The following is a 26,115-nucleotide window of genomic DNA, read 5'->3' on the forward strand; positions in this document are numbered from 1 at the left end:
AGTGGAACCTGGCACTGGTGCCACCTGGGCCATAGAGCCGGTCCGTTGGCACAGTGCTGTTTGCACAGTGCTGGACACAGAGAAGGTTTCCTTCCCTGTCCCCAAAGTACTAACACTCCATTATTTTCCTAGGCTGCTATAACTAATTACCACAAACTTGATGGCTTAAAACAACAGAAATTTATTCCCTCACAATTCTGGAGGCCAGAAGTTCAAAACCACCGTGTCACTGTGCTCCTTCAAAAGTTAGTAGGGGAGAATCCCTCTTGCTTCCTCCTGCTTCTGGTGGCTCCAGTATTCCTTGGCTGGTGGCAGCACCACTCCAGTCTTTGTCTTGGTGGTCACACTGCCTTCTCCGTGCCTGTGTCTTATAAGGACACTTGCCATTGGATGTAGGGCACACCTGGATTATCTAGGATGATCTCATCTCAAAATGAATCTGTTTCCTTTCTGTAAGCTGAGATTGCTAGTAGCCAGGACTGCTGTGAGGACTCAGAGATTACATGTGGAATCTGGCTGAGTAGGTGCCTGAATAATTATGGCTGTGACTGGGACTCCCATTTCCCCCTCTGAGGCTTTCTCGACTTCCCCCACCCTAAGCCTCACCCAGCCAGGACAGCCCATGCTCCCCAAATCTCGCACTGGCGGCATAGGGCTGTTCTGCTGCCGGGTCCAGGCCATTTGTGTGGACTTGGAGTGCTTTAGTTCTCATCCTTGGGGCCTAGCTCAGCGCTGGCATACAGCTGGTGCTCAGAGCACGTAGGCATAATGCAGGAACCACTGTGTACCTGCTGTTAGCCCTGAGCCTGGCATAGTAGGGTCTCTGTGAAATGAACAGGTAAATGAATGAGAGTGTAGAATCACTCTCTGGATAGAATTTTTTTTTTTTTTTTTTTTTTGAGACAGAGTCTCGCTCTGTCACCCAGGCTAGAGTGCCATGGCGTCAGCCTAGCTCACAGCAACCTCAAACTCCTGGGCTCAAGCAATCCTGCCTCAGCCTCCCGAGTAGCTGGGACTACAGGCATGTGCCACCATGCCCGGCTCATTTTTTCTATATATTTTTAGTTGTCCAGCTAATTTCTTTCTATTTTTTTTTTTTAGCAGAGATGGGGTCTCGCTCTTGCTCAGGCTGGTCTCAAACTCCTGACCTCAAGTGATCCTCCTGCGTTGGCCTCCCAGAGGGCTAGGATTACAAGCGTGAGCCACTGCGCCCTGCCTGGGTAGAACTTTTATACCTTCAGAAATTTCCCCCCTCTTCTGATTTGCCATGGGAACAGGGAAATTATCATTATGGTTGCTAATACGTATTTATTAGTATTCAGAGCCACGCTCTCTGTTGTGTACATGGATATCCTAACTTAAATCTCCTTACAGCCTGCGAGGTAGGTACTGGTAGCATCCTTCTTTATTTCTTTAAATTTTTTTATTGAGGTAAAACATACACATATAATTTACCATCTTTACCATTTTTAAGTGTACACATCAGTGCTAATAAATACACTTACATTCTTTTTCCTTCCTTTCTGTCTCGCTCCCTCTCCCCTTCCCGGCCTCCAGTAACCACCAATCTAGTCTCTATTTTCATGATATCCACTTTTTTTTAGCTCCTGCATATGAGCAAGAACATGCGATGAAGCCAAACACAGAAAGACAAACGTCCTTCTTTACAACACAGCGAGCCTCAGAGAGGTTCAGAAACTTCCCAGTTACACTGCTAGGAGGCGGTGGCAGGGAGGTGACCATAGGCAGCCTGGCCCTAGACTGCGGCCTTGACCACAGGGAGACGAGGTTCCTTTTCCTTGCAACCTACAGCCTTGCAGCCCAGTCCCTCGGCCCGAGCCCAGGGCACCTGAGTCAGAGGGACTCCGCTTAAGGGGGACTCCTCAGGGGTAAACGCAGCAAGAGGTGGGGGCGCCACGCTGAGCTCTCCAAGCCCCTGATCCCCAAAGCCAGCCCCACATGATGAAGTTCGTGGGCCCTAAGCATTTTTGCCTTCAGGAGCCCCTTTCTATTTTACAACTGCGACTGCACTGGTACAAAGACGACTATAACCCAGGCTGGATTATCACCTTTGTTCTTCTGATTTTAAAACAGACCCTGCGCCTGCCTGCGCCTCACGGACAAGCCGAAGCGTCTGGTGAGGCGAGGCGCGGTGTCTGCTCCGCTAACCCGCCTCTGTCTCCGCAGGTCCCGCAGCGGACGGCGGCGGCCCAGGGCGCCCCCGAGGACGGCGGCGGCGGCGCCCCGGGCGTGTGGGGCGCCTGGGGCCCCTGGTCGGCCTGCTCGCGCAGCTGCAGCGGCGGCGTGATGGAGCAGACGCGGCCCTGCCTGCCCGGCTCCTACCGCGCGCGCGGCGCCCCGAGGCCCGGCGCCCCCGCGCGCGCCTTCGCGGGCCACGTCGTGTCGGCCGTGCGCACGTCCGTGCCGCTGCACCGGAGCCGCGACGAGCCGCGCGCCCTGGCCGGCCCCGGCGCCGGCCGCCAGACGCCGCCCGTGCTGCGGGGCAGCCGGCACCCGCAGGCCCGGAGCCGCGAACCTGCCGCTGACAGAAGGTACGTGCCCTCCCGGACCCCGCCCCTGCCCCTGCCCCTGCCCCGGACGCGCCCTGCACCGCAGACAGCAGGGCTAATGCATTGCTTCCGCCGTGCGGGGAGGAAATCTTCCCCTCACAAAGCTCCTTTCCCCTTTTGATTTATTTTGCAGCCATTTAAAGCGTTGTGGCCACTCCCACCTCACTCTGTGGTTCTGCATAATCTTCAAAGCGAGGCTAATTCTGGGAACGCCCTTAGGCATCAACCTTAGGGAGGCCCAGTGCAGGGGTGAAGGGAGGCGGGAGCGCTTGGCTAGTGCAGGGGGGCGGGGGAGGGAGAGATCCCTGGCCATAGGCTGTATGTATGGATTTGAGCTGAGGATACAGACTTCCATCTAACCCAAGAGCTGATAGGAGTTGCCAGTCCTGGGACAAGTCGCATGTCTGGTGTCTTGGATTCTCCCAAACTGTAGATTTCAGGATTCTGTGAAGTTTTCTAGAAAGTTTCTCCAAAGTATTTTGTGCTAACACACTGCCTTGAGGATGTAGCTAATTAAGGACCTAAACTTTTTTTAGAGTCAACAAAATATAAACTCTTGAAATGGTATAGTGCTATCAGAATTGTGGTATAGCTCTCAAATGCATAGATATACCAAACTAGGCAGTGCCCTGGGAAAGGTAGGAATATAGGTGCTGAGAAGAGCTTGTCAGTGAATGAATCAATAGGTATTTACTGATTACTCTGTATTAATTCAACAGTATTTGCTGGGTGTCCTAGCACCTATGTCCCTGGTAAGTTTTGAGAGACTACTAACGCAAAGAAAACAGTAACAACAACGAAAACCAACATGGACAAGAACAAAAAGTGTAAGATATACTTTCTGTGCTTAAGAAATGTATCATTTAGTGGTCAAGACCATCCCACGCAGAGCCTGAGCTTGTCGGGTGGGCTGCCCCACCCCTCCTGCCCACTTTCAGTTGCCCACTGTGGCCACTTGCTGCGTGAGAGTCCTCAGCCCAGTGCTGTAGGCTGTTGCTGCCAGCCCTTGCAGATGGAAAGGAGATGTAGGCCATCCACCCTATCAGCCACGTGCTCTTGGCCTGGTGCAGTAGGAGTTTGAACAGAGGACCCTTGCATGGAGATGGGTGCTTTAGCTGAACCCTGAGCCAAGTTTGAGTAGACAGAAGCAAGTAATGAAGAACAGTGAGTTCCAAGGCCTGGCATGGAAGAGTAAGGAGAGAGGCCATGCTGGAGAGGATGCTTCCTTCTCCCTCTCGCTCCGTGCATAGAAACCCGAGCACCCTCCAGTGTCACTCTGGGGCTGAGGGTCTGCTATTGCTCCTACCCAAGGACCCTCCAGTGTCACTCTGGGGCTGCATATGTTATCTCTCTTCATCCCAGCCACAGCCCCCTATAACATAGCTCCACAATCCCTTATCTGAAATGGTTATGGCCAATGTGCTTTAGAATTCAGAAGTGTCTAGATGTTAGAAAGATAAATCAGGGCATATTTCAGATATTAACGGCATTCCCTCTGTGGTATAGGGCAAATACATTATTATTAATCAAATACATTATTATTTCTGCATATGGATGTTTAAACCAAGTAGGATTAAAAAAAAAAAGACCAAAATTAATAGCCTTATGTCAGTTAAGGTCAGGTTTGCCTGCCAATGAGTTTTGTCACCAAACTGACAAAAACATGAAAAGAAAAGGAAAGACAAAAACTTGGTTTTCAAAACTTTTGATTACAGAATTGTAGATTTACAATAGCTACGGTTTGTTGAATGCCTTTTCTGTACCAGACACTGCTTATCACTTTACACTGACAACCCTATGAAATAGATGCTAATATCAGCCTCACTGTAGAGATGAGGAAAGGGAGGCCCAGACAGCCAGTATGTGAAGAGTTGGGCTTAGAACCCGGGCAGTCATGACGCTAAGGACCTGACAAGTGGATGTTACACATGAGGAATCTGAGGACCTCGAGCCAGTGGACAAGCTGAGATTTGAAGGTGGTGCTGCTGACTCCCAGATCCGTGCAGCACTCGGCTTTCTGCTGGGTGCCGGCTGTGGGGGTGGAGGGTGGAGGGTAGAGGGTGGAGAGCTGGGCTTGGGTGGGGCCTGGATGAGAAAGGGGCTTTTCCGAAAGCCTCTGTGGTTGAGAACCTAGGAGAGCTGCCCAGGAAACAGGCCCTTGTTGGCCACAGGCCTGTGCTGCAGGCATTCCGCCCGTGTGTTTTGGCAGCAGGACATTTTTTTCTTCTGACTTACTGACGAGGGGCCAGTTACTGTTTACTATGAAGTTGCTACAAGTTTTTATCATGCTCTTGTAATTTGACAGTTTCTGATGAAATAATCCAAATATTATCCTGGGAGGCCTGTGCTGCCTGCAAATGTCATGCTCTTCCCGGCTGATGAAAATCACATTTGCTTATATTTATCAGTCATTAGGAACTTGCCTAGTGTATCTGACCCCAAGGAGAACATGTCAGCATGTTCTCTGGAGGTCTGCTCCACTCTGTTTCAGGTTTGAGGTTTGAGGCAAAAGCTGTTGAGGTTTAGATGTTTAAGAAACTGTTAAGGTTGTTCTGCTAGGCAACTGAAAACTTCATTGGAGCCAGATAAATAAAACTATTTGACCTTCCAACAAATATTTATTAAATATCTACTATGTTGTAAGGCCCTGGGACAGACACAAAGGTGAATAAAAACCAGGTTGTGGGATCTCAAGGTTCTTAGTGACATGCTGGAGCAGTTGTTTGCAAAATACTCTTTTTTAAATAAGAAAAGTCCTTTCTGCAAAATCAGTCTTGGATGGATGCTCAGTTTGTAACAACGCATAAAAGCTGAGCTCCTCTGGTTGAAGCCTCAGAAGCATTTCTATAGATCCAAATGGGGTCTAGATCCAAATGGAACAGTAGTTTTCAACCTTGCTAACCATTAGAATCCTCTGCCCATCTTTTAGAAATCCTGACACCCATGTCATAGCCCAAACCAACATCAGAATCTCTGAGGGTCATCCTCAGGCATTGCTATGATTCCAATCCAGCCAAGTTTGGGAATCATTGGTCTGGAGGAACCTCTTTGGAAACTCAAGTTTCCATGGAGAAGATTTTGGGACTTGAATATTATCTAGCAGAATTTTTCAAGTTTGGTGAGCACATGTCAGAATCACTTGCAGTGGAGTAGAGTGGCTTTTTAGAAAGAGAGTTGCCAAGTCCCCACCATATCCCCTGACTAATGGGGATTCTGATTTGTAGGTCTGTCATGTGTCCTAGGTGTTGTTACTTTAAATGATTCTGATACACCCCAAAGTTTGAGAACCACAGCTCTAGGGGATTGCAAAAGACATGCATGTCAATGCCTTCACTATAAGGCAGTATGATGAAATGGTAACAGTAATGATAACGCTACCATTTTGGAGCATGCCTGTGTGCAGGCACTCTCTCAAATGCATTGTAACATTTACAGTTTACACAACCCTAAGAGGCAGAAACTGTTATTCACACTTTACAAACAAGGAAACTGAGACTTGGAGGAATGAAGCGACCTGCTCAAGATCATCTGCTTCAGAAGCAACAGAACTGGAATCCAAATATAGGTTTGTAGGCATCTGGCACTGCATTTCTTTTCATTGAAAAGGGTATTCCGAAAGTCAGGCTGCTGATTTCCAGCAGTTGTGGCCACAATGGCTGCTTGGAGGTTGGACTGTCCGAACCATGTCTTGACAAGGGGATGGGATTTGATAGTCAAAGCTTAAGATTAACTGCATATCTTCCTTGCAATGTTTAGCTCCTTTAACCAGGGAAATCTCTGCATCTAATCCTAGGCACCACGGGGGTTCAAAAAAATTGGAAGCCACAGTCCCTCTCCTCAGGGGCCTTACACTTTGGTGGCGGATGAGAGACAAACCCATAAAGCCCTGCCCATGCTGGAATACAATAGAGACATGGCCAGAGTTCAGGAAAAGAGAAATCCTTGTGGGATGGAGTGGTCAGGGAAGACCACACAGAGCAGTTGGGATTTGAACCTGTCCTTAATGAGTAAATAGAATTTACATAGCTGGTAGATATCTGGAAACTTCTTGAGTCCACTTGCTTCCATCTCAGGCTCTTGTCTCATTAACGTATCACATACACACTACAAATCTTACTCTAAAAATTCATCTCATAAATCGTGTCAGTCTTTATTGGAGCTCTCCTAAGGATTCTGAGCTTAGGAAAATTAAACTTCTCTGAGCCTCAGGGACTTCATTTCTCAAATGAGGGTAATAATATAAGACCTATCCTGTGGGGTTGATTAAATGAAATAATAGATTTATATTGTCTGGCCCATAGTAGATGCTCAATAAATTATAACCCCCATTGTAGTGTTAAAAGCTGGTATTGCACAGTGTGTTGGAGAGAGTTGGAACTAAAGTACAGCAGGAGGGATCAGGTAGAGAACTGGGCAGAGACTAGGGTCTAGTCTAGGAGTGCAGGACTCTGGACAGCACAGCCTGGGTGAGGCCAAGACCCTAGGGTCTAGGCTCCCTGCCGTCTGCCCTCTTCTCCCTGTTTGGTGTGACCTGCTCAGAAAAGCCCTCCACAAAGAGTGACATTTCCCTGCAATTTACGGCAGTGGCAGCCTGGGGGGGTTCTGGCCTGGGAAGTTCAGCCTGCAGGTCGTGGCCAACAGATTCCATAATGACCCTCAGCCAAGTCCTTCCTCCCTCCGGGCCCAAGGCTGTGTCCCTGTGATGGCTATAGGAGAAGGGGCAGGAGGGTGCTTAGGTGAGTCCCACAGAGAGTGCAGCAGTGTAGCAACTCATGCCTGTGAGATCGAAGACATTCCTCTGTAGGAAAAACTTCCCCCTCAGTTTCTGGAAATGGGAACTTGTAGACTAGAGGGTATTGGAAAGAGCCCCTGTTACTGTAGAACCTCCCCCTTTTTTCATCCTCTAATTTTTTATTGTGTTAAAACACACATAACATAAAATTTATCATCTTAACCGTTTTAAGTGTATAGTTCAGTGACCCTAAGTACATTCACATTGTTTTGCTACCAACACCATCCATGCATAGAACTCTTTTCATCTTTCAAAACTGAAACTCTTCCCTTTAAACATTAAATGGGGGCAGGGACTCCTCATTCCTTATTCCCCCTTCCCCCCGTCCCTGGCCGACCACCATTCTCCTTTCTGCCTCTCTGATTGTGACTACTCTAAGTCCCATGTAAATGGAATCATATACCGTTTGTTTTTTGTGACTGGCTTATTTCACTCAGCATGATGTCCCCCAGGTTTATTCCATGTTGTAACATATGTCAGAATTTCCTTCTTTTTTAGGGCTGGATAATATTCCATTGTACATATATACCACATTTTGCTTATCATGTCATCCACTGATGGACACTTGAGTTGCTTCCACATTTTAGCTATTGTGAATAATGCTGCTGTGAAGATGGGTGTACAAATCTCTCTTTGAAACTCTGTTTTCAGTTCTTTGGAGTGGATACCCAGAAGTGGAATTGCTGGATCATACAATAATTCTATTTTTAATTTTTTGAAGAACTGCTATACTGTTTTCCACAGGGGCTGCACCATTTTAGACTCCCACAGTGGTGCACAAGGGTTCCAGTTTCTCTACATCTTCACCAACACTTGTCATTTTCTGGTTTCTTTGATAAGTGGCCATCCTAATGGTAGGAGATGGTGTCTCATTGTAGTTTTGATTAGCATTCCCCTATTGATTAGTGAAGTTGAACATCTTTTTATGTGTTTATTGGCCATTTATATATCTTCTTTGGAAAAATGTCTGTTCAACTCCTTTGAAGACCCTCCCTTTTATAACACTGAAACCAAGGTGAATGTCTTGCCATACCCAAAATGTCAAGTGAAAATGGCGTCTCGAAAGAGTCCCTGTTGCCCAGAGCCCAAGTACACAACTTTGTGGACGTGTGTGGTAATGTCTATTGGCCAGTTTAATTCAGCTTCCACCAAGACAGGATGTGAGAGCAGTGCCTACTCCTATTTGAAGACTTCAGGTAACTTTTTCAGTACTCTGGCTGCCAAAGAGCCTGTTAACAGGCAGGCTTTCTTCCTACTGGGCTTCCTTATGCCTGTCTACATTAGCCAATTTTCCTTGTCACTCATCACACACACTAATCAGCTGGAATGTAGGGAATGGGATGCTTGATGGCTTTAACTCAGATTTTCAAAATAAGGAACACTCATCTCCTCCCCAGCAGGTGTTGTCAAATCAACAACTTTCATCTACTAGAGACGCTTGTGGGTGCCTGGACCATGAAAGTTCCAACTGTGAAAGTCATGGCTCCTGCTCCTACTGGGGGAGGGTGTCATATCCCTCAGTTCGTTGGGCGCAGAAAGAGGTTGAGGAGGGCTTCCCAGAACTCCCCAGGGAAGATTCCTGTAGAGCTAATTTCCTGTTGGGAGGTCATCTGGCCGGTCAGGAAGGCTCTTGTCAAGGCTGTGCAGACCCACACCTCAGGAGCGCTTTGTGGTCAGCTCTGAATTATTGGTGTTTTGAAATGTAGTTCTTGGTTATGATATAAGAGAACGGGAGCTAACACATCCCAAGAGGCCATAAACCTCATGACAGTTAAGAGTTCGCCTTCTGGATTTGACAAGTGTGGACTCTGCCTAATTCTACCACGTACTAGCTGTGAGTCCTGCTGATGTTGCTTCGCTTTTCCCTCATGGGGATAATGGTGCACCTACCTCATTGGGTTGCTGGGAACTGGATAATTCACACCAGGTGCTTAGCACAATACCTCACAGGTGCTCAGGGAAGGTGGCTGAATGCCCCGCTCATGTCAGGCACACTGGCAGTTGTTTCACCTGAAGCATTTTATCTCATCTACATCTACCACCTGTGTGGTGGACGTGTGTTGTTCTCACTTATGGATGACAAACCGAAGGGTCAGAGAGTAAATATCCACTTTAAGGTCATGCAGAAGGCAAGTAAGAGAACACAAGTCTGTGCTACATCATACTCCTTTCAGACTTGTTCTTCTAGAAAGCCTTTTTCAAAGTTCAAGGTAACACTCATTAATTAAGCAAAGTTTGACAAACGAATGCCTCTTTATCTGAGATGGAAAATGAAATATTTCTCTAATATTTATCCCAAAGCTTTTAGTTTTATATAGTAACACTGAAACCAGCTCTGTTACGAACTCCAAAGTGTATGCGGGAAGCCCAGAGGAAACACCAGCTAGCTATTGTCAGAAGCTGGCCACTCAGAGCCTTCACATAAAGGTATTTGCTGTTAAGGCTGCCTCTGGATTTTAGGGCTTAATGAATAGAGATGACCCGGGCATTACTTTTTTGTGTTTTGTTTTCATTTTAATTCAATCAGTATTCTTTGTGTAATTGCTGTGGACAGGGCACTGTGCTAGACATAGAAAGGATACACAGGTGAAAATGACATGGTTTTCCAGGACCGCCATGTCTAAAGAGGAAACAGCCCAGGTATGACCATCTGATGGAATATGATGAGTGTTTTACCTGGGGGATGAGCAGAGGACTGTGGGAGCACAGAAAGGGGACTCATTCTTAGGGAATACAGGTAACTTCATGGTGGAGGACACTTCTTTGAAGGATTAGAGGGAAAAGATGGGAAAGAGCTAGGGAAGGTGGTGTGGGCGAAGGATGCAGTGGTTTGTGGCACAAGGGGAACAAGAAATGCTCCTTATTCTCAAGGGGCTCATGTTGGTGGGGCAGCAGAGGAAGACAAGCAAACAGACATTTACAAGACCAAGTGCCCAGGGCTCCACTGAGAGGGATGCTTGGGGTGTGGTAAGGGAGGAGAGGGGACTGGGAGCCAGGGAAGGCTTCCCGGTGGGACCACTGGGCCAAGCTATGGAGAGGAAAGATGTTAGCAGAGCCCAAGAGTGAAGAGGGCATTCCCCCAAAGAGCAAACTGTAAGGGCGGAGACCTGGAGGCATGAGTGAACATGTCATGTTCATAAACGGTCTGGTGGGGCTGCAGCAAGGCCGTAAAGGAGGGAGTGTCCAGGCCAGACTGGGGAAGTCCACGGGCTCCTTTCCAGGGAGGAACTTTCAAGTAGTCCTATGGGGATTGAACTAGAAATTCTTTGAGTAAGATAATCCCTGCAAACTCGGATGGCCAACTCCTTTCCATTTTAAAGCAAGACAACGTATCCAGTGTATAGTGCCTATAAATTTCTCCTTAATGCCTTTGGAATTTCCAAAATGTTTGGATGCGCCACCACCGCCCGTCTCTGTCAATCTGAAGAGGCCGGGCAGGCTTAATTAGCCGGGCAGCTGAAGCTTGCTCCTTTGGTTTTAGAATAGGTGTATTAGTCGCCTGTTGATGCTGGAGACTTCATCACAAATTTAATTGCTTAAAACAACGCAAATTAAATCTCGTACGGTTCTGGAAGTCAGGAGTCTAAAATCAAGAGGTTGGCAGGACTGCATTCCTTCTGGGGGTTTCGGGGGAGAACTGTCTTCATCTCTTTTCCAGTTCTGGAGGCTGCCTGCATTCCTGGGCTTGCGGCCCTTCCTCCCATCACTCCAGCCTCTTGCCTCTGTCATATCACCTTCTCTGATGCTCATCCACCTACTTCCTTCTTATAAGGACACTTGTGATTACAGTGGACCCACCCCGATAATCCAGGATAATCTCCCCATCTCAAGTTCCTTAGTGTAATCGTAACTGCAAAGTCCCTTTACCTTATAAGGTAACATTCACAGGTTCTGGGAATTAGCATGTGGACATCTTTGGAGGGGAGGGGGACATTATCATCCTATCATAATGGTACTTGCATTTTGGGGTCTAAAGAATACCCAAGTAATAGGACAACTTCTATTCTAGCAGGACTGCCTGCCACTTCCCACACCATCTCTCGTTGTTAAATTTAGCAATACTATTTCCCAGAAAAACGAAGAAGGGGAAAAAAATCATGCGTGCCCTCCCCTATCCTTAAGTGTTCTTCTTTTGACATGTGGTGTTTATTAAGGACAGTGACAATAATGAAGTTAAAGATAGTAGATGCCCGAGGCAGCTGGTGCAGAATAAAGAGCTGTGTATCCCAGGTCCGGAGTTCACTTCCCAGCTCTCACGAATGCTTTGATCCTGAGCAAGTCTTTTCATTTCTCTGGACCTTAGTTTCCACATTTGTAAAATAAAGAGGCTCTTATTCTAGTCATTAAGGGCTCTTGCTCTTTACTGATGCATTATTGAGGCCAATTGCTGTTTGAAATATTCCTGCCATCATTTCTGCCATGCAGAGTAATGGGAAGAGAAAAAGGTGGCTGGGAGACACATGCTGCTGGAATGTGCTGGTTTTTATTTTTTCTGGACGCATTGATATCACAACTCTTCAAATCCCTCTGTTGAGACTTCTGTCTTATAGCGTGAGCTTTTCTTAAAAGTGTCGTTCACACGTTTGACCCCCTTTTGCTGGTCTCCCCCTGGGCTTCAGCCCTTTTCCATTGGAAGGTTTGCCATTTCCTACCTCATAGAAATGCCTAGGTTGGGAGTCATTAAAGACCCTTCTTCCCGTCTCAGCCCCCTCATCTGCTAACTGGTGACCTATGGGAATCAATGAATGTAATCTGTAAAACGTGGATAATCATATGTCCTCTGTCTACAACACAGGCCTGTTGTGAGGGTCAAATGAGGTAACAGCTGTAAAAGTACTTTGAAAAACCTAAGATGGTGTTCAAAAACAACATGGCTTGATTATTTTATTAACATTGACCAGATAATCTTTGGGGTTTAGAGACTTGTGTCCCCTTCTGTAATTTCTCGTCTGTGTGTGCATGTGCTTGTGTGTGTTAGTGTGTGCACATATGTGTGTACGTGTTTGAAAGGTTCATTAGTTTTGAAACAGGACAGACAGGTTCAGGCCTAGATCACAGGCTTTACCCACCCATTCCTGCCTCCTCTAGAAATTGTTACTGGCTGCAGGTAGGAATCATTTGTTTTTTCAGCTCTTCCTTTCCTGCCCACGTTGTTGGAGGCTATTTGCATTTCATTATTAATAACTATGGAACAATGTGCTATTTTTGTCCTGAGGGCCCCTGGAGGTGTGTGCGCCCATTCATGATACTGGATAGGAAAATTTGCTGTTAATTAAACTTGGTGAAGCCACATGTCGATTTCCTGACCCTGGTTCAATACCTAGCAGGGGAGTCCTGTTACATACAGAGGGACAGAAACCGCATGGCAAGGAGAAGGGAAATCTGTGGCCTTGTATGTTTTTCTCCTTGGAAAACCTTCCTGGCCATCCTGGGCAGTTAGCAGAGAAAGCAGGTACACCTGTTTGAAATGCATACTCCATGTTTGGGGTGGGTTGTTTTTTTTTGTTTTCCTCTTGCAAGGGAAGTTTTGTTTCTTTACCTTCTGAAGCAGAGACCACTTAGTCCCTAAATTGTTTGACAAGGAGTTACCTGTTCATGCTAACCAGATAAATGGTGTTTTAATATGCTTTGATTTCTAAATCAGAAACCATAGCCCTTCTCAGTAAGAGAGTTTGTAGTAGAGGTAGGCCCGCTGGTATGTGTATTTCTGCCTGTAGGTTAGGAAGGATTGGAGCCAGATTTTAAGCTTGAGTTACTCTGATCTCAGACAAGGCTCCAAAGAGCCCTTGTTCATTTCTTGTGGCATTTCATTAAGTGTCAGAAGTATTTCATTAGTTATCAGAACAAAGATCACATTTGCCATAAGAATGCTGCATTGGACCTTCTCCAAGTCATTCATAACTCTGGTTGCAGAAGAAAGATACGATGGGCTTTGGAAAAAGCCTGACTACAATATGTGTGTCCTTGAAGGAGGATCTTGGTTTCACATCTGGAATCCTCTAGGGCTTCTCCTTCAGTGCACACCTGGTGCCAGCCCGAGATGCCTTCATATAAGGATGGGAAGGGGGAATTTCCTGAATATGGGGCTTACTGTCATTTCCTGTCCTCATCCTATCTGCAGGAGCCTGTATATATTGTTTATTCAGTCATAGTAATCACAGCTATTTTTTTAAGAGATAGGGTCTCGCTCTATTGCCCAGGCTGGAGTGCAGTGGTGAAATCACAGCTCACTGCAACTTCAAACTCCTGGGCTCAAGCAGTCCTCCTGCCTCAGCCTCTTGAGTAGCTGAGACTATAGGCGCACACTGCCATGCCTGGCTAATTTTATTTTATTTTTTTTCAGTAGAGACAAGGTCTTCCTCTGTCACCCAGGCTGGAGTGCAGCAGCACGATCATAGTTTATTGCAACCTTGAACTCCTGGCCTCAAGCGATCCTCCTGTCTCTATCTCCTGAAGTGTTGGGATTACAGGTGTGGACCACCATGCCCATTTTCACAGCACCTACTATGTCCACAGCACTGATATGTGGTATTTGAGCCTTAACCAGCCCCATGTTAAAGTTGAGAACACCGAGGTGAGGTAAAGAAGTTGCCGGACCCCAGTGTCCCTGCTCTTTCCACTGCCACCCTGAGCCTACAGTGTGGACGCAGGTAATTTATGTGAGAAGGTTTGGGGAGCACCTGCTGTGGTTGAGCTCTATTACATGTGACCTCCTTATTGGTTCTCAGGATAAAGTGCTCATAGCCCCTCAAGGGCCTTTTAGGTCCTCACTTTCCTGTCAATCCATAGGCCTTTTTCTGGATATAGTTCTTTTGGCTCATCTCTGTTAACAATAACAAGAGCAATAACAACTGATCTTTATTGGTGGTTTACTGTGTGCAGTAGGCCATTGCTAAGTACTGGTCTCCCCAAAGATATCAAATCCTTATCCCTGGAGCCTGTAAATGTTAATGCATTTGGAAAAAAAGTCTTTGTCAATGTGATTAAGAATCTTGAGATGTGGAAATTATCCTGGATTTTTCAGGTGGCCCTAAATGCAATCATAAGTGCCCTTAAAAGAGATAAGCAGAGGGAAATTGAATATGCACACACACAGAGAGGGAGGTGATATGAAGACAGAACAGAGAGAGATTTGAAGATTGGAGTGTTGGAGCCACAAGCCAAGGAATGGTGGTGGCCACCAGAAGGTTGAAGAGGCAGGAAAACAGATATTGCCCTAGAGCCTCCAGAGGGAGCATGGTCCTGCTGACACCTTGATTTCAGCCAAGTGATGCTGATTTTGAACTTCTGGCCTCCAGAGCTGTGAGATAATAAATTTCTGTTATTTTAAGTCACCAAGTTTTTGGTAGTTTGTTACAGCAGCTACAGGAAACTGATATACTGTATTAGGCTCTGAGCTAAACTTCATAGGATCCTTATGCATATACTGTTCATACTGTTGTTTAATATAAGAAGAATTCTGTGCTTAGAGAGACAAAGTGATGACACTGGGTCGCAGAGCTAGTAGGTTGCAGAGTAGGGATTTGAACCAGAGAGTTTAGCTCTAAACCACTGAGTGATCCGCCCCTGACTCCACTCTCATCCTGCTGCCCCAGGCCAGGCCTTGCCCTGAGAGCCTCCCTTTCCCTCTTTATGGTTTGACTTCCAGGCACACAATATTTTATCTTTTCCATACAGAAATGTTTGGTCCCCGGGCCATGTGAATCCAGAAGCAGTTAGCTACGATTTTCCTTTTCCTCAGTGATTAGAACACGGTTCATTGTTGGCTAGTGCTGAAAACCTTTTCTTTCTGGATTGGAGGGGCGGGAATAGTAATTTTTCCCTGTTTTCCAGTAAATCCTTATTCCAAATAGTCCATCCGTATAATCCTCTATGAATAGGAATTTGGTATTTAAAAGGTGTACTATTTTGCAGCTTTGTAAGCTCCTTAAAAGCTTAAAAACCATTCATCCATTCAGTAACATTTGTTAATATTACAATAATATCTGTTCACACAGACTTATTAGCTTGGACAGGTTTTTTAATATCTTTTAGACTCAGTTTCCTTGTATAGGAGTAAAGTCCTATTTTGCCATTTGCAGTAATGGGTAAGTGGGATAACATGCATAAGGCACTTGACTGGTGTTTGATACATAGTAGGTGTATAAATACTGAATGTATTCCTTAAATGCAGTTGTCCCTGGGTATCTTTGGGGGATTGGTTCCAGGATTCCACTGGGGACACTGAAGTCCACAGATGCTCAAGTCCCTTATATAAAATGGTATAGTCTTTGCATGTTCTATTCTATGCACATCTTCCTGTACTTCACTTTGAATCATCTTTAGATTACTTATAATACCTAATACAATGCAAATGCTGGTGAATTGTTGTTATACTGTGTTGTTTAGGGGATAATGACAAAAAAAAAGTCTGTACATTTTCAGTATAGATGCAGCCATCCATTTTTTTTCCAAATATTTTTGATCTGCATTTGTTGAATTCACAGATGCAGAACAGATGGATATGGAGGGCCAACTGTACTCCATGCTAAATATTTTCAGGGGTGGAGTAAAACTCTAGAACAGATCCCTCCTTCCTTTAATTAACTGAAGGTGACACACTTCTACCTAAATAACTTCCTCTAATGCAAGGAAGAAAGTTGTGCATCATTTTTACTATTATGATTGATTATTATGCTTGAGATATTTCATATTTATGAAAAAGAAAAAAAATGAAGTAATATATGGTAAGCAGGTGTATAGAAAGTGTTGTAAAAATTCAGAGTGGAAGTGACATCCGGGATATGAGAGAAATATCATTGCCTCCTCCATGGACCTTTCGCATAAAAGATGCTCAGGAAATGTAAGCTGTTGTATTAATGAATTCAGCAGAACTTATAGAAAATAGTTCTTCTGTTTCCTTCGGCCTGCTGGGGGTCAGCCTCTGGGGCAGGGGGCACCATTTAAGAGTCCCCAGGGGCGAGGGGGTTAGGAACTCGCGTGCTTAGCACCTGCTCTGGCCAGGCACTGTGCCCTACAGATAATCTCATTCCGTCTCCCCTAAACCCCTGTTGTCCTGGAGGGCCACTCGGGTTCAGATTACAACCCCTGGTAACAACAGGTTTGAATCCTAAAAGGGCTCTTAGTAGTTATGCTGGAGAAATGAATGCATTTACTGTTCTTCCGTGCAAAGCCTGTTCGTCCTACTCAGTCTGATGTTTGGCTGTCTGCCTCTGCAACAGTTCTCACGTGTCAGGTTGGAGGCTCTGTGTCTCTTACTTACCTTCGGGGCAGTGCAGCTGTCATGGTAGCCACCATTTATGGAGTGTCCTCTGAGGGCCAAGCCCTGTGCTAGGCACTTCACCTGCATTATTTCATTTAATCTGCACAACAGTCAAGTGAGGTAGGCATTGTTATCCCCATTTTACTACTGGAGACGGGATGTGGCGTGACTTGCCCCTGATGACACAGGTAATAAGTGGCTGATCTGGCCTGTCTGGTGGAATGCCTGGGCTCTTTCCAACATCCCTTGTTACCAGCTCTGTCCCACTTGATCTCTTACCCTCCTCAGCCAGCACAAATTAGGGTGGAAAAATCATCTTCTTTGCTCTGAGCTCTCTAATATTAACTTAGCCTTAGCTGGAAATGCCTCTCTGTCAGACCTCCACTAGCTCATTTCTTGCCTTTGTGTGAATCCAAAAAGATGCCTCTTCCTCTAGTCAGATTCATTGCCACACTGATAGAACACAGTGTGTTCAACTCCCAGGTGTCCTTGTGCAGTGAGTAACCTGTTCAACCACAGGTGGCATCCTTGTAGCCTCTTGACCATTGATTTCTGTCGTATTGAAACTGGTTTCCTTAAACGTCCTCCCACTTGTTCTTATTTCACCCCTCTGGGCTTCCACTGAATAAGGCACCCGAAGATCAATCCTGGCAGCCCAGGATCCCTCAGATGCAGAGCAGTGCCAGTGAGCACTGTGGGTGATTGTTCTTAGGGACACTTGGCTGGTTTTCAAACATGATCCTAGAAGCCGTTTGACGGCAATATCTGGAATGAGAGTCTAAGTCATCCCTTGCGGTCATTGCCCCTAGAAGGACTGGGTCTGTTCTGAAGTTTCATGCTTGGTTTTATTTGGGGGGCTGGTATAGGAGGACGGCCCCCTTGGACTTCACCTCTGGGGAGGCCACAGGATGGATCACTGAGGATGGAGCCTTCTCGAGGCTTGCCTTCCTGGTGCAAAATGGGCCTTTTAAACTCTGAGTTGCTCCAAAACCACCTTCCTACTTCCTTTGCCTCGGTTGCTTGCCTCCTTACTCCTGGCAGATTGCTTTCTTTTCCCTCTATTAGAACAAATTCGTCATTTCCCCCTGTGTCTGTCCCCCATAAGCTAGTGGGATCCTTCTAACCTAAAGACTTAGAGCAAACCTGTCGGCTGATTCTCACACTGGTCTTTAAACCCAGACCTGCTCAACCTACAGCTAACGTGTGCGGCAGTGCACGCCGCCCGGTAGGCACCCAGGACAACTTTCGTTTTCATCATCTTTATTTTTATTTCCCTAAGTGGTCAGCATTTTGCCTCTTATCTTCTGTAGACACCAGATAATTTATTGCCTAGGACAGCTTTGGCAGCAGTTTCAGTCTTAGAACTTCTGAGAAGACATCTGCACTCAACCTAAACCATTTGCTCGCAGCCTCTTTGAACTTAGCACATGATATCCTTTCTCCCTTTGGCAGGTGATCATAATGGAACAGGGAGAGTTTTAGGAAAACAGAGCTGTCTTTTCAGTTTTGGGCTGCAAACTCCTTTCTGTCCAGCTTGCCTTGGATCATGTACCTCCTTGGTGAGCACACGTGTTTCTGGTCCACAGCTGCTGCTCCTTCCCGTTTTTCCTCCCCTTTAATTTGGGCTTAGGTCTTTCTAGGTGGCCACTGGCTACTGACCTAATTTTGCCAGCTCCCTTTGATTCCCACCCACATGGGCCACGGCTGCCTTGACTCCTTGCTTATTGGGACTCATAGCCTTTTTGTCTCTACTAATTAATAAAAGCAGGCCAGGCGCGGTGGCTCACGCCTGTAATCCTAGCACTCTGGGAGGCCAAGGCGGGTGGATCGCTCAAGGTCAGGAGTTCGAGACCAGCCTGAGCAAGAGCGAGACCCTGTCTCTACTAAAAAAATAGAAAGAAATTATCTGGCCAACTAAAATATATATATAAAAAAAATTAGTCGGGCTTGGTGGCGCATGCCTATAGTCCCAGCTACCCGGGAGGCTGAGGCAGGAGGATCGCTGAAGCCCAGGAGTTTGAGGTTGCTGTGAGCTAGGCTGACGCCACGGCACTCACTCTAGCCCGGGCAACAGAGCAAGACTCTATCTCAAAAAAAAAAAAAAAAAAATTAATAAAAGCAGTAGCCCTTATTGACCCATTCATTAGAAATGCTAAGCAGTCAAGCTCTGGTCCCTCCCATGTGTTATTTCAGCAACATTCACGGTGTGTCTCTGTGTCAGACTCGAGGCTAGTCTCAGGGATTATGCACGCATGAATAAGAAACTGACGAGCCTTGCTCTGGAGAAGGAAAAGATTTATGAGGAAGCCAGGCCTTTACTTAACAACGTTACCAAGATGCAGTGTTAATACCGTGGCAAAGGGGTTTGCAGACTGTCCCCCCACCCCCCCAGAGCACTAACCGTGGGGGAAAGCACACGGGGAGCCCATGTTTTTGTTGGGCCTGGAAGTACAGAAGTAGGTGGGTAAAGTTGCCGGTGGGGTCTTGCAGCACAAGAGCCCCAGTGTGTTTGGGAAATGGTGAGTGATCCATTATGGCTGGGAAGTGTGGGGGTTGGGGGAGGATACCGGGGCAGGGAGGTAAGACTGGAGTTGAGTCCGAGAAGATAGACTGAGACTAGATGACAGAGGATGGGACATGACATTAAACCCTGTTGCCTAAAGCCATCTAGGTTTAAACTTGATTTTGTAGGCAGAGATGAGCCATGTGGGTCTTTTAAATAGTGGATAATGACCAGGGTTGTGCCTAGAAAGACAAATCCTGTGGAGAGAGAAGTCAAAAGTGCGTGAGGTTCCTAACTTGGGTACCTGACGGATGGGGATGCTGGTTGCCACGCTGGGAGTTTGCACTGGGGTCCTTGTCATCACTGAGAGTGTTGGATTGGACACCACAGAGTCGTGGCTCTTCCTCCCACAGGCTCTGAGGCCCAAGCACATTCAGACTCTAAGAAGCTTCCACCCAGGCATGAGACTTGGTAGTCTCTGCTGATCTGAACTCTTTCTGGGAATATATGACTTTTCTGTCCTTGACAGAGACGTCTCAGAGGAGTATTTTGTCCCTGAGCTATTTCCAGTCTTTGGGGCTTACAGCCTGATAATTTTGTGTCCAGTCAAAATGTCTGTGTGGTTAAGTGTTAAGATTACTGACTTGTTTTCCCCTTTCCATGTTGCTTATACAGCGGACACAGCCTTAGGAGAATTCCAACAGGAGGCTTCTGGAGTTGCTTCTTTAGGTCCTCCCCACATCTAGAAATAGTTATGTGTTAGAATGTTTTGCGTTGCTCTAAAGGAATGCCTAAGACTGGGTAATTTATGAGGAAAAGAGGTTTGCTGGGCTCACAGTTCTGCAGACGGTAAAAGCATGGCGCCAGCATCTGCTTTGGTGAGGGCTTCAGGGAGCTTCCAGTCAAGGCAGAGGGAGAGCAGACAATTCTTGTGGTAAGAGAGGGAACCAAGGGAGGGAGGAGGTGGGGCCAGGTGCTTTTAAACATCCAGCCCTCACGTGGCCTAATAAAGCAAGAATTCACTCATTGTTGCAGGAGGGCACCAAGCCATTCATGAGGGGATCTGCCCCCGTGTCCCAACAACCTCCCACTCAACACTGGAGATGGAATTTGAACATGAGATCCGGAGGGGACAAGTTATATTAAGTTATATCTTTAAAAATTCAATGGAAAACAGTTTAGTGTTTTTTCTTTTTCATATGATTTTCATATATTGAAAATCTGTGCAAAAGGCAAAAACAATTTTAGTGGCAGTACAAAGGGTCAGAAATGACAAATGAGTCTGCCCCGACTCCACCCCGCTGTGTCTGCTGCCCAGAGGAAATCCTGCCCAGCCCATTTTCTATCAGCTCAGAAATGTATCTTGCATATGCATGAACTTTTATATACTGTATACATTTTTCTCCTTTTCCTTTTTCTTTTTTTAAAAACTCAAATGGCAGCATGTTTAGTGCCCTCAGTTAGGTGTCTTTGGTGTCTTGTTCTTTTTCACTTAACTGTGTTTTGGAGAACTTTCCATGTCAGTGTACACAACACATCTACCTCATTCTTTTAAACAGCTTCATAATACTCCAGTATCTGAATGTGCTGCAATGTAACTTTAATTGAGCTCCTATAATTTGATTTAGCTTCTTATTTCCCTACCTAAGGATGCGTAGGTTGTGTTTCAGATTTATAATTTACAGTCACAACTCAGGTAAGCAGAACACAATTTATTTCTCTATACCTAGGTGTGGTTCATGAGCCACCGTTTCTGCTGCTGCAGAAAGGCCCTGCCAATTCCAGGACACTCCAATGCTCAGATACTTCGTGTTAAGCATCATCGATTCAGGGTTTATACTCTGCTCAGTCAAGACTCTCCTCCTCACTCTCATCCTCCCCTCCTCCCGAGGGTGTGGCCTGGATCCCCATGCAGTCTTGGCGAAGGGAGCAAGCTGCCTGCTTTGCTTCCCTGGCCGCCTTGCGCTTTTGCTGTGAGCTGCTGCTGAAATCTCTGCCTGTGCCCTCCTGGCCTCCCGACACCAACAGCCATGTGCTCTCAGGGTCACCCACTGTCAGGCGGGCCTCTCCACCTTGACACCTGGCTCCCATGTCCTGGTCAGGGGCTGTGTTGGAGGTGGGCTCCCTCACAGAGCGGGCACGTCCCTTCTGTCCTCAGGCCCCTAAATATATCTGGGGTTTCTTTTGCTCCCCATTCCAGGCCACAGCGTCTGGCCTAATCTCTGGTTACTGCCACTTGATTCCTCTCTCATCTGCCTGCCAGTCAAACTCTTAGTTTCTTTTAGTTTGGAAAGATCATTCAAGGTCATAGCACCTTCTTCATAGTTTGTAGTATAAGCCAGGCGTCCCCAACCTATGGTGAGTTGTATAATTATTTCATTATATATTACAATGTAATAATAATAGAAATAAAGCGCACAATAAATGTGTAATGCACTTGAATCATCCCGAAACCATCCTCCAGCTCCCTAGTCTGTAGAGAGAAATTGTCTTCCATGAAAACAGTCCCTGGTGCCAAAAACGTTGGGGACCACTGGTATAAGCTATACCTCTGCTCTCTGTGCCCCAGACTTGAGCTCTTGACTAACAAAGCCCAGTTCTTCAAATTTAAAGAAACCTTTTCTCTCCTTGTGCTGATCTTTGAGTCTTCCCTTCTCTGGCATTGTAATCCTCAGTGTCATTCTAGAAGAACTTTGGGGGAAAGAGGGATTACCGAGAGGGAGAAATGCACTAGCTAGTTCCTCAAATCACTGTCCCACTGTGATTTCAGGTGTTCTGCCAGCTCAACAGGGCTGCGGTGAGCATCCCTGTGTGTCTCTGCGTATTTCTACAAGCACTTGAGAATAATAATTCCTAGATATAAACTGCCCAGTTTTTAAAATATCTATGAAAACCTTTTTAAAAGTTACATTTGGTCATACTAATGGATTTTAGAAAAAAAGCATTTCACTTGGTAATCATTGCAAATCTCATCTCTCTCCTCCCTCTCTTAGTGTAAAGTACCAAGTGGAAATGCTTTCTGTCCTCAGTGCGAGGAGAAAGGGAGGAAGAGTGTGCACATTTGGGAGGCTGGTGTAGGGGCAGCGTCCCCATGTTTGTAACTGGGAGCATGTGACACTTCCCTGCTTATTTCTCAGGCCTGTCTTTGGTGCTAACACTGGCCAAGTAAATTTGTCCCAAAACATTGGCTTGGTAAGAGTTTAGTTTTGCTATGCAATAACAGGGCAAAGTGCAAAAACAGGGCACAGTGGCATGAAGGATCTGTTTAAATCATATGGACTTTATTTGTTAGATGTAGTAAGATTCAATAGGCTCTTAGGTGTTCTGAACAGAATCTAGTACAGGGACTTCTACTACCCCTGTCAGCCAGCTATGTCCAGGAATACATAATCATCAGTCCCACAAGGCACCTTCCCGTCTTCCCTATGGAAGAATTTCTTTCTGCTTACACAGCAAGTCGACTCAGGTACATGGCTACAAGGAATGACACCTCCCTTAATGCTGCGAATCCTGGAACCTCTCAGGTCAAGCAGCGCAAGGAAACTTTGCACATGAGCGGGGGTCACTGGCTTCTGCTCCCGGCTCCTTTCCTGAGCTCCGCTTTCCCCTGGGGCTCCTGGGCTCCCCTCCTGCGGTTCCTTGCGGGCCTGTCCCGGGGAATGCCGCTCTGTTGGATGCTGTGGCCTGTGTGAGGTTCATGTTAGCACAGCTGAGCGAGGCTGGGCCGCTCGCAGAGACCTGACTGAGCTCTAAGGGAAAACAAAATGGAGATAAACATGGAGAGCATAAGGAATACAAACAGCCTGGCTTATAGAGGGCAGGGTTGTCATTCTGCCCATTCCAGTCTGTACTGGAAAAGAGGTGGGAGCCTTCCTGTAGCCACAGGCTGCAGACAGCCTTGCCTGGGAGGCTTCCCAGCTCTGACAGGCATGCATGGAACACGCTTGACCTCTTAATTCTTCACTCCTTTAAGAATAAAGGCTGAGTCCCAGCCCCTGCTGCTTCCTCCTTTCTATTCTGAGGACCTGTTTGTTCTCTAGGTGTTTGATACCAGGAATGCTGTCACACGACAGATGACACTTTTATTCCTACATAGAGGGAGGTGGCCTTGTCCTCAGTGCCACAAAACTTTTGCAGGCTTTTAATATTTCATTTAACAGAAATTAAACAAATGCAGTCATGGAGAGGTTTTCCTCCCTGTGGCAATAGCGGTTTGAACCATTCATTCATTTGTTGTTTCAGTTGTTCAGCAATCAATTATTGAGTAGCTATTATGTGCTAGTCATTGTAGTAGTTTATAGGGATACAAGACAAATAAGGCATTGTCCCTGCTCTGAAGGAGCCTGCAGTTCTAGTAAGCTAAAGCAGGCGTGTAAACAAGCATAAAAAAAGCAGATTAGGCTGTGACAATTACATGGGGTCCAATGGAAGGACAAAAGAGAAGGGCATTGATTCTGCAGAGTGGAGGGTTGGAGTGGAATTTGGACCAGGAAGAACTTCACTGAGAACGTTATGCTTCAGCTGAGTCCTGCAGTGTAGCTGTTGTTCTGCAGGGTAGGTAGAGTCCTGCAGGGTAAGTAGTTGTTCCAGGCAGTGGTGCTGGGGAAGCAGCTGAGGAGGAGGGAACAGCATGGGCCAAAGCGTGGAGAAAGAACTGGGTTGGGCTGTCGGGGAACTGCAGGAGGGTGGTGCTGTGTGGTCCAGGCAGTGCCAGGCTGACGAGAGATGCAGCAGGAGCCATGCTGTACAGGTTGGAGTGGTTAAGCTGAGTGTGGCCCCAACGCAGACAGGAGGGGTGAGCGGAAGAGCCCATCAATTTCAGGGGATGGTGGCACTTGGAGTGATACAGGCAGCAGTTCTCACAGTGTGGCCCACAGTCCAAGAGCATCAGCATCACTTGGGAACTTGTTAGAAATGCAGATTCTCAGGCCCCACTCAGCTCTCCTGAATCAGACTCTTTGCAGGTGGGGCTGAACCATCTGTTGTAACAAGTCTTCCAGGTGGTTCTGATGCTCGCTGCAGTTTACGGATAACTGAGATGGAGATTATGGGAGGAACTAGAGGGGGAGCAGTTTTGTGGGGAAAAGATGATGAATCCCGGCTGGAACGTGTTGAGTTTGAAGTGTTGGTGGAGATGTCTAGATGGAGCTATCAAAGTGCGGTTTCAGGACCCACAGCATGGGCATCGCCTGGGAGCTTGTTACAAATGCAGAATCAGAGGCCTGCCCAGACCTGCTGAATCAGAAGCTGCATTTTGATGACACCCCCAGGTGATCTGTGTGCACGTCGCAGGCTCTGCTTTAGAGATTAGTTGGACACGTGGGGTTGATGCTCAGGAGAGGGGTCTCGGCAGGAAAGAGAAGTGTGACAGTTGTCAGTTGCAGGTGGTGACTGTACATGACACATTTCCAGGGTGAGTGTGTGGAGTTGTGAAGAGGGAGACAGGATGTGGGGCCTTTGCTTGGATCATCACACTAACGGCTCAGCGATAACATCACAGAGCTGCACAGGATCACACACACCGAGCCCTGGATGGCAGCCAGCATGTTGTAAAAATGCTATTTGCAGCCATTATCTCAAGAAACAGCAATTTCCCCAGACACCCATTGGATGAACTGGGACTGGAACCGGGGTGTCAGAACCCTCACTGTCCACTGTCCCGTTTTTGTCATTGGGCCATGCTGTGGGGGAGGGGGCTTTGCATTTCCTTACGTTGTCAGGGCTGTAAATGTGAACAAGTAGAAAAAATATCATACATGATGCTCAGTAGATGCTCAGAGAAATTGCTCAATAAAGGTTAAGTGTTGCTAAAACAAATGATGGAAAACGAGTGATAAAAACTACTTTCAGATTCAAAAGACGCATTCCTATCAGTAACCTCAGTTTGATCTTTACAATATCCCTGTAAGTAGGCAAGATGGAATGACTCATGCTCTCATTTTTAAACCATGAGAACTTTATTGAGATATAATTTACATGCCATGAAATTCACCATCTTAAAGTACTGTACAAGTCAGTAGTTGTAGTATTAATATATTCACAAGGTTGTGCAACTATCACCACTATCTAATTGCAGAACATTTCCATCACCCCAAAAAGAAACCCTGTGCCCGTTTGCAGTCACTCCCTGTTCCCTCCTCTCTCCAGCCCCCAGAAACCATTTTCTGTCTCTGTGGATTTGCCTGTACTGTACATTTTTATGTAAATGTAATCATGCAAGATGTGTCTGGCTTCTTTCACTTAGAATGTTTCTGAGGTTCATCTATGTTATGGTATATATCAGCACTTCATTCCTTTTATGGCTGAATAATAATCCACTCTATGGACATACCACGTTTTTGTTTATCTGGACATCAGTTGATAGGCATTTGGGTTGTTTCTTCCTTTTGGCTATTATTCATAATGCTGTTATAAACATTCGTGTACGAGTTTATGTATAAATGTTTGTTTTCATTTCTCTTGGGTAACTGGCTAGGACTGGAATTCCTGGGTCATATGGTGACGCTACATTGAGCTTTTTGAGGAACTTCCAGATAGTTTTCCAAAGCGACTACACCGTTTTACTACATTCCCACTAGAAACGTATGCAGGTTCCAGTTCATCTTCCCCAACACTTATTATCCTCTGTCTTTTTGATTATAGCCATCTTGGGGAATGTGAAATGGTCATACTCTTATTTTATAGGTAAGAAAACTGAGGCTACATTATTTGCCAAAGTTTGTAGAGCTAATAAATGGCCAAGCTGGAGCATTTTTTTTTAAAAGCAAATACTTATATACTGAATTCTCTGTGCAAAGCGTTAGGTCTTTTGCTCTTGTGATTTAATCTTTACAAATACATTTAAGGAAGGTACTATTATCATCTTTATTTATCTTTTCTTTTCTTTTTTTTTTTTTTTTTTTGAGACAGAGTCTCGCTCTGCCTGGGCTACAATGCCATGGCGTTAGCCTAGCTCACAGCAACCTCTAACTCCTGGGCTCAAGCGATC

The 26,115-nt window shown here is 46.2% G+C and overlaps 1 protein-coding gene across 1 annotated transcript in view; it reads left to right on the plus strand.

Moving 5' to 3' along the window:
- THSD4 (thrombospondin type 1 domain containing 4) overlaps window positions 1-26,115 on the plus strand; it is a 571,869-nt gene that overhangs the window by 78,352 nt on the left and 467,402 nt on the right. Inside the window, exon 4 of the mRNA XM_045530986.1 lies at window positions 2,188-2,552. Within this exon, the coding sequence (XP_045386942.1) occupies window positions 2,188-2,552 (365 nt within the window). The remainder of the gene's footprint in view (window positions 1-2,187; window positions 2,553-26,115) is intronic.

The sequence above is a fragment of the Lemur catta genome, chromosome 1 (genome assembly GCF_020740605.2).
Source record: "Lemur catta isolate mLemCat1 chromosome 1, mLemCat1.pri, whole genome shotgun sequence".
NCBI classification, from domain to species: domain Eukaryota; kingdom Metazoa; phylum Chordata; class Mammalia; order Primates; family Lemuridae; genus Lemur; species Lemur catta.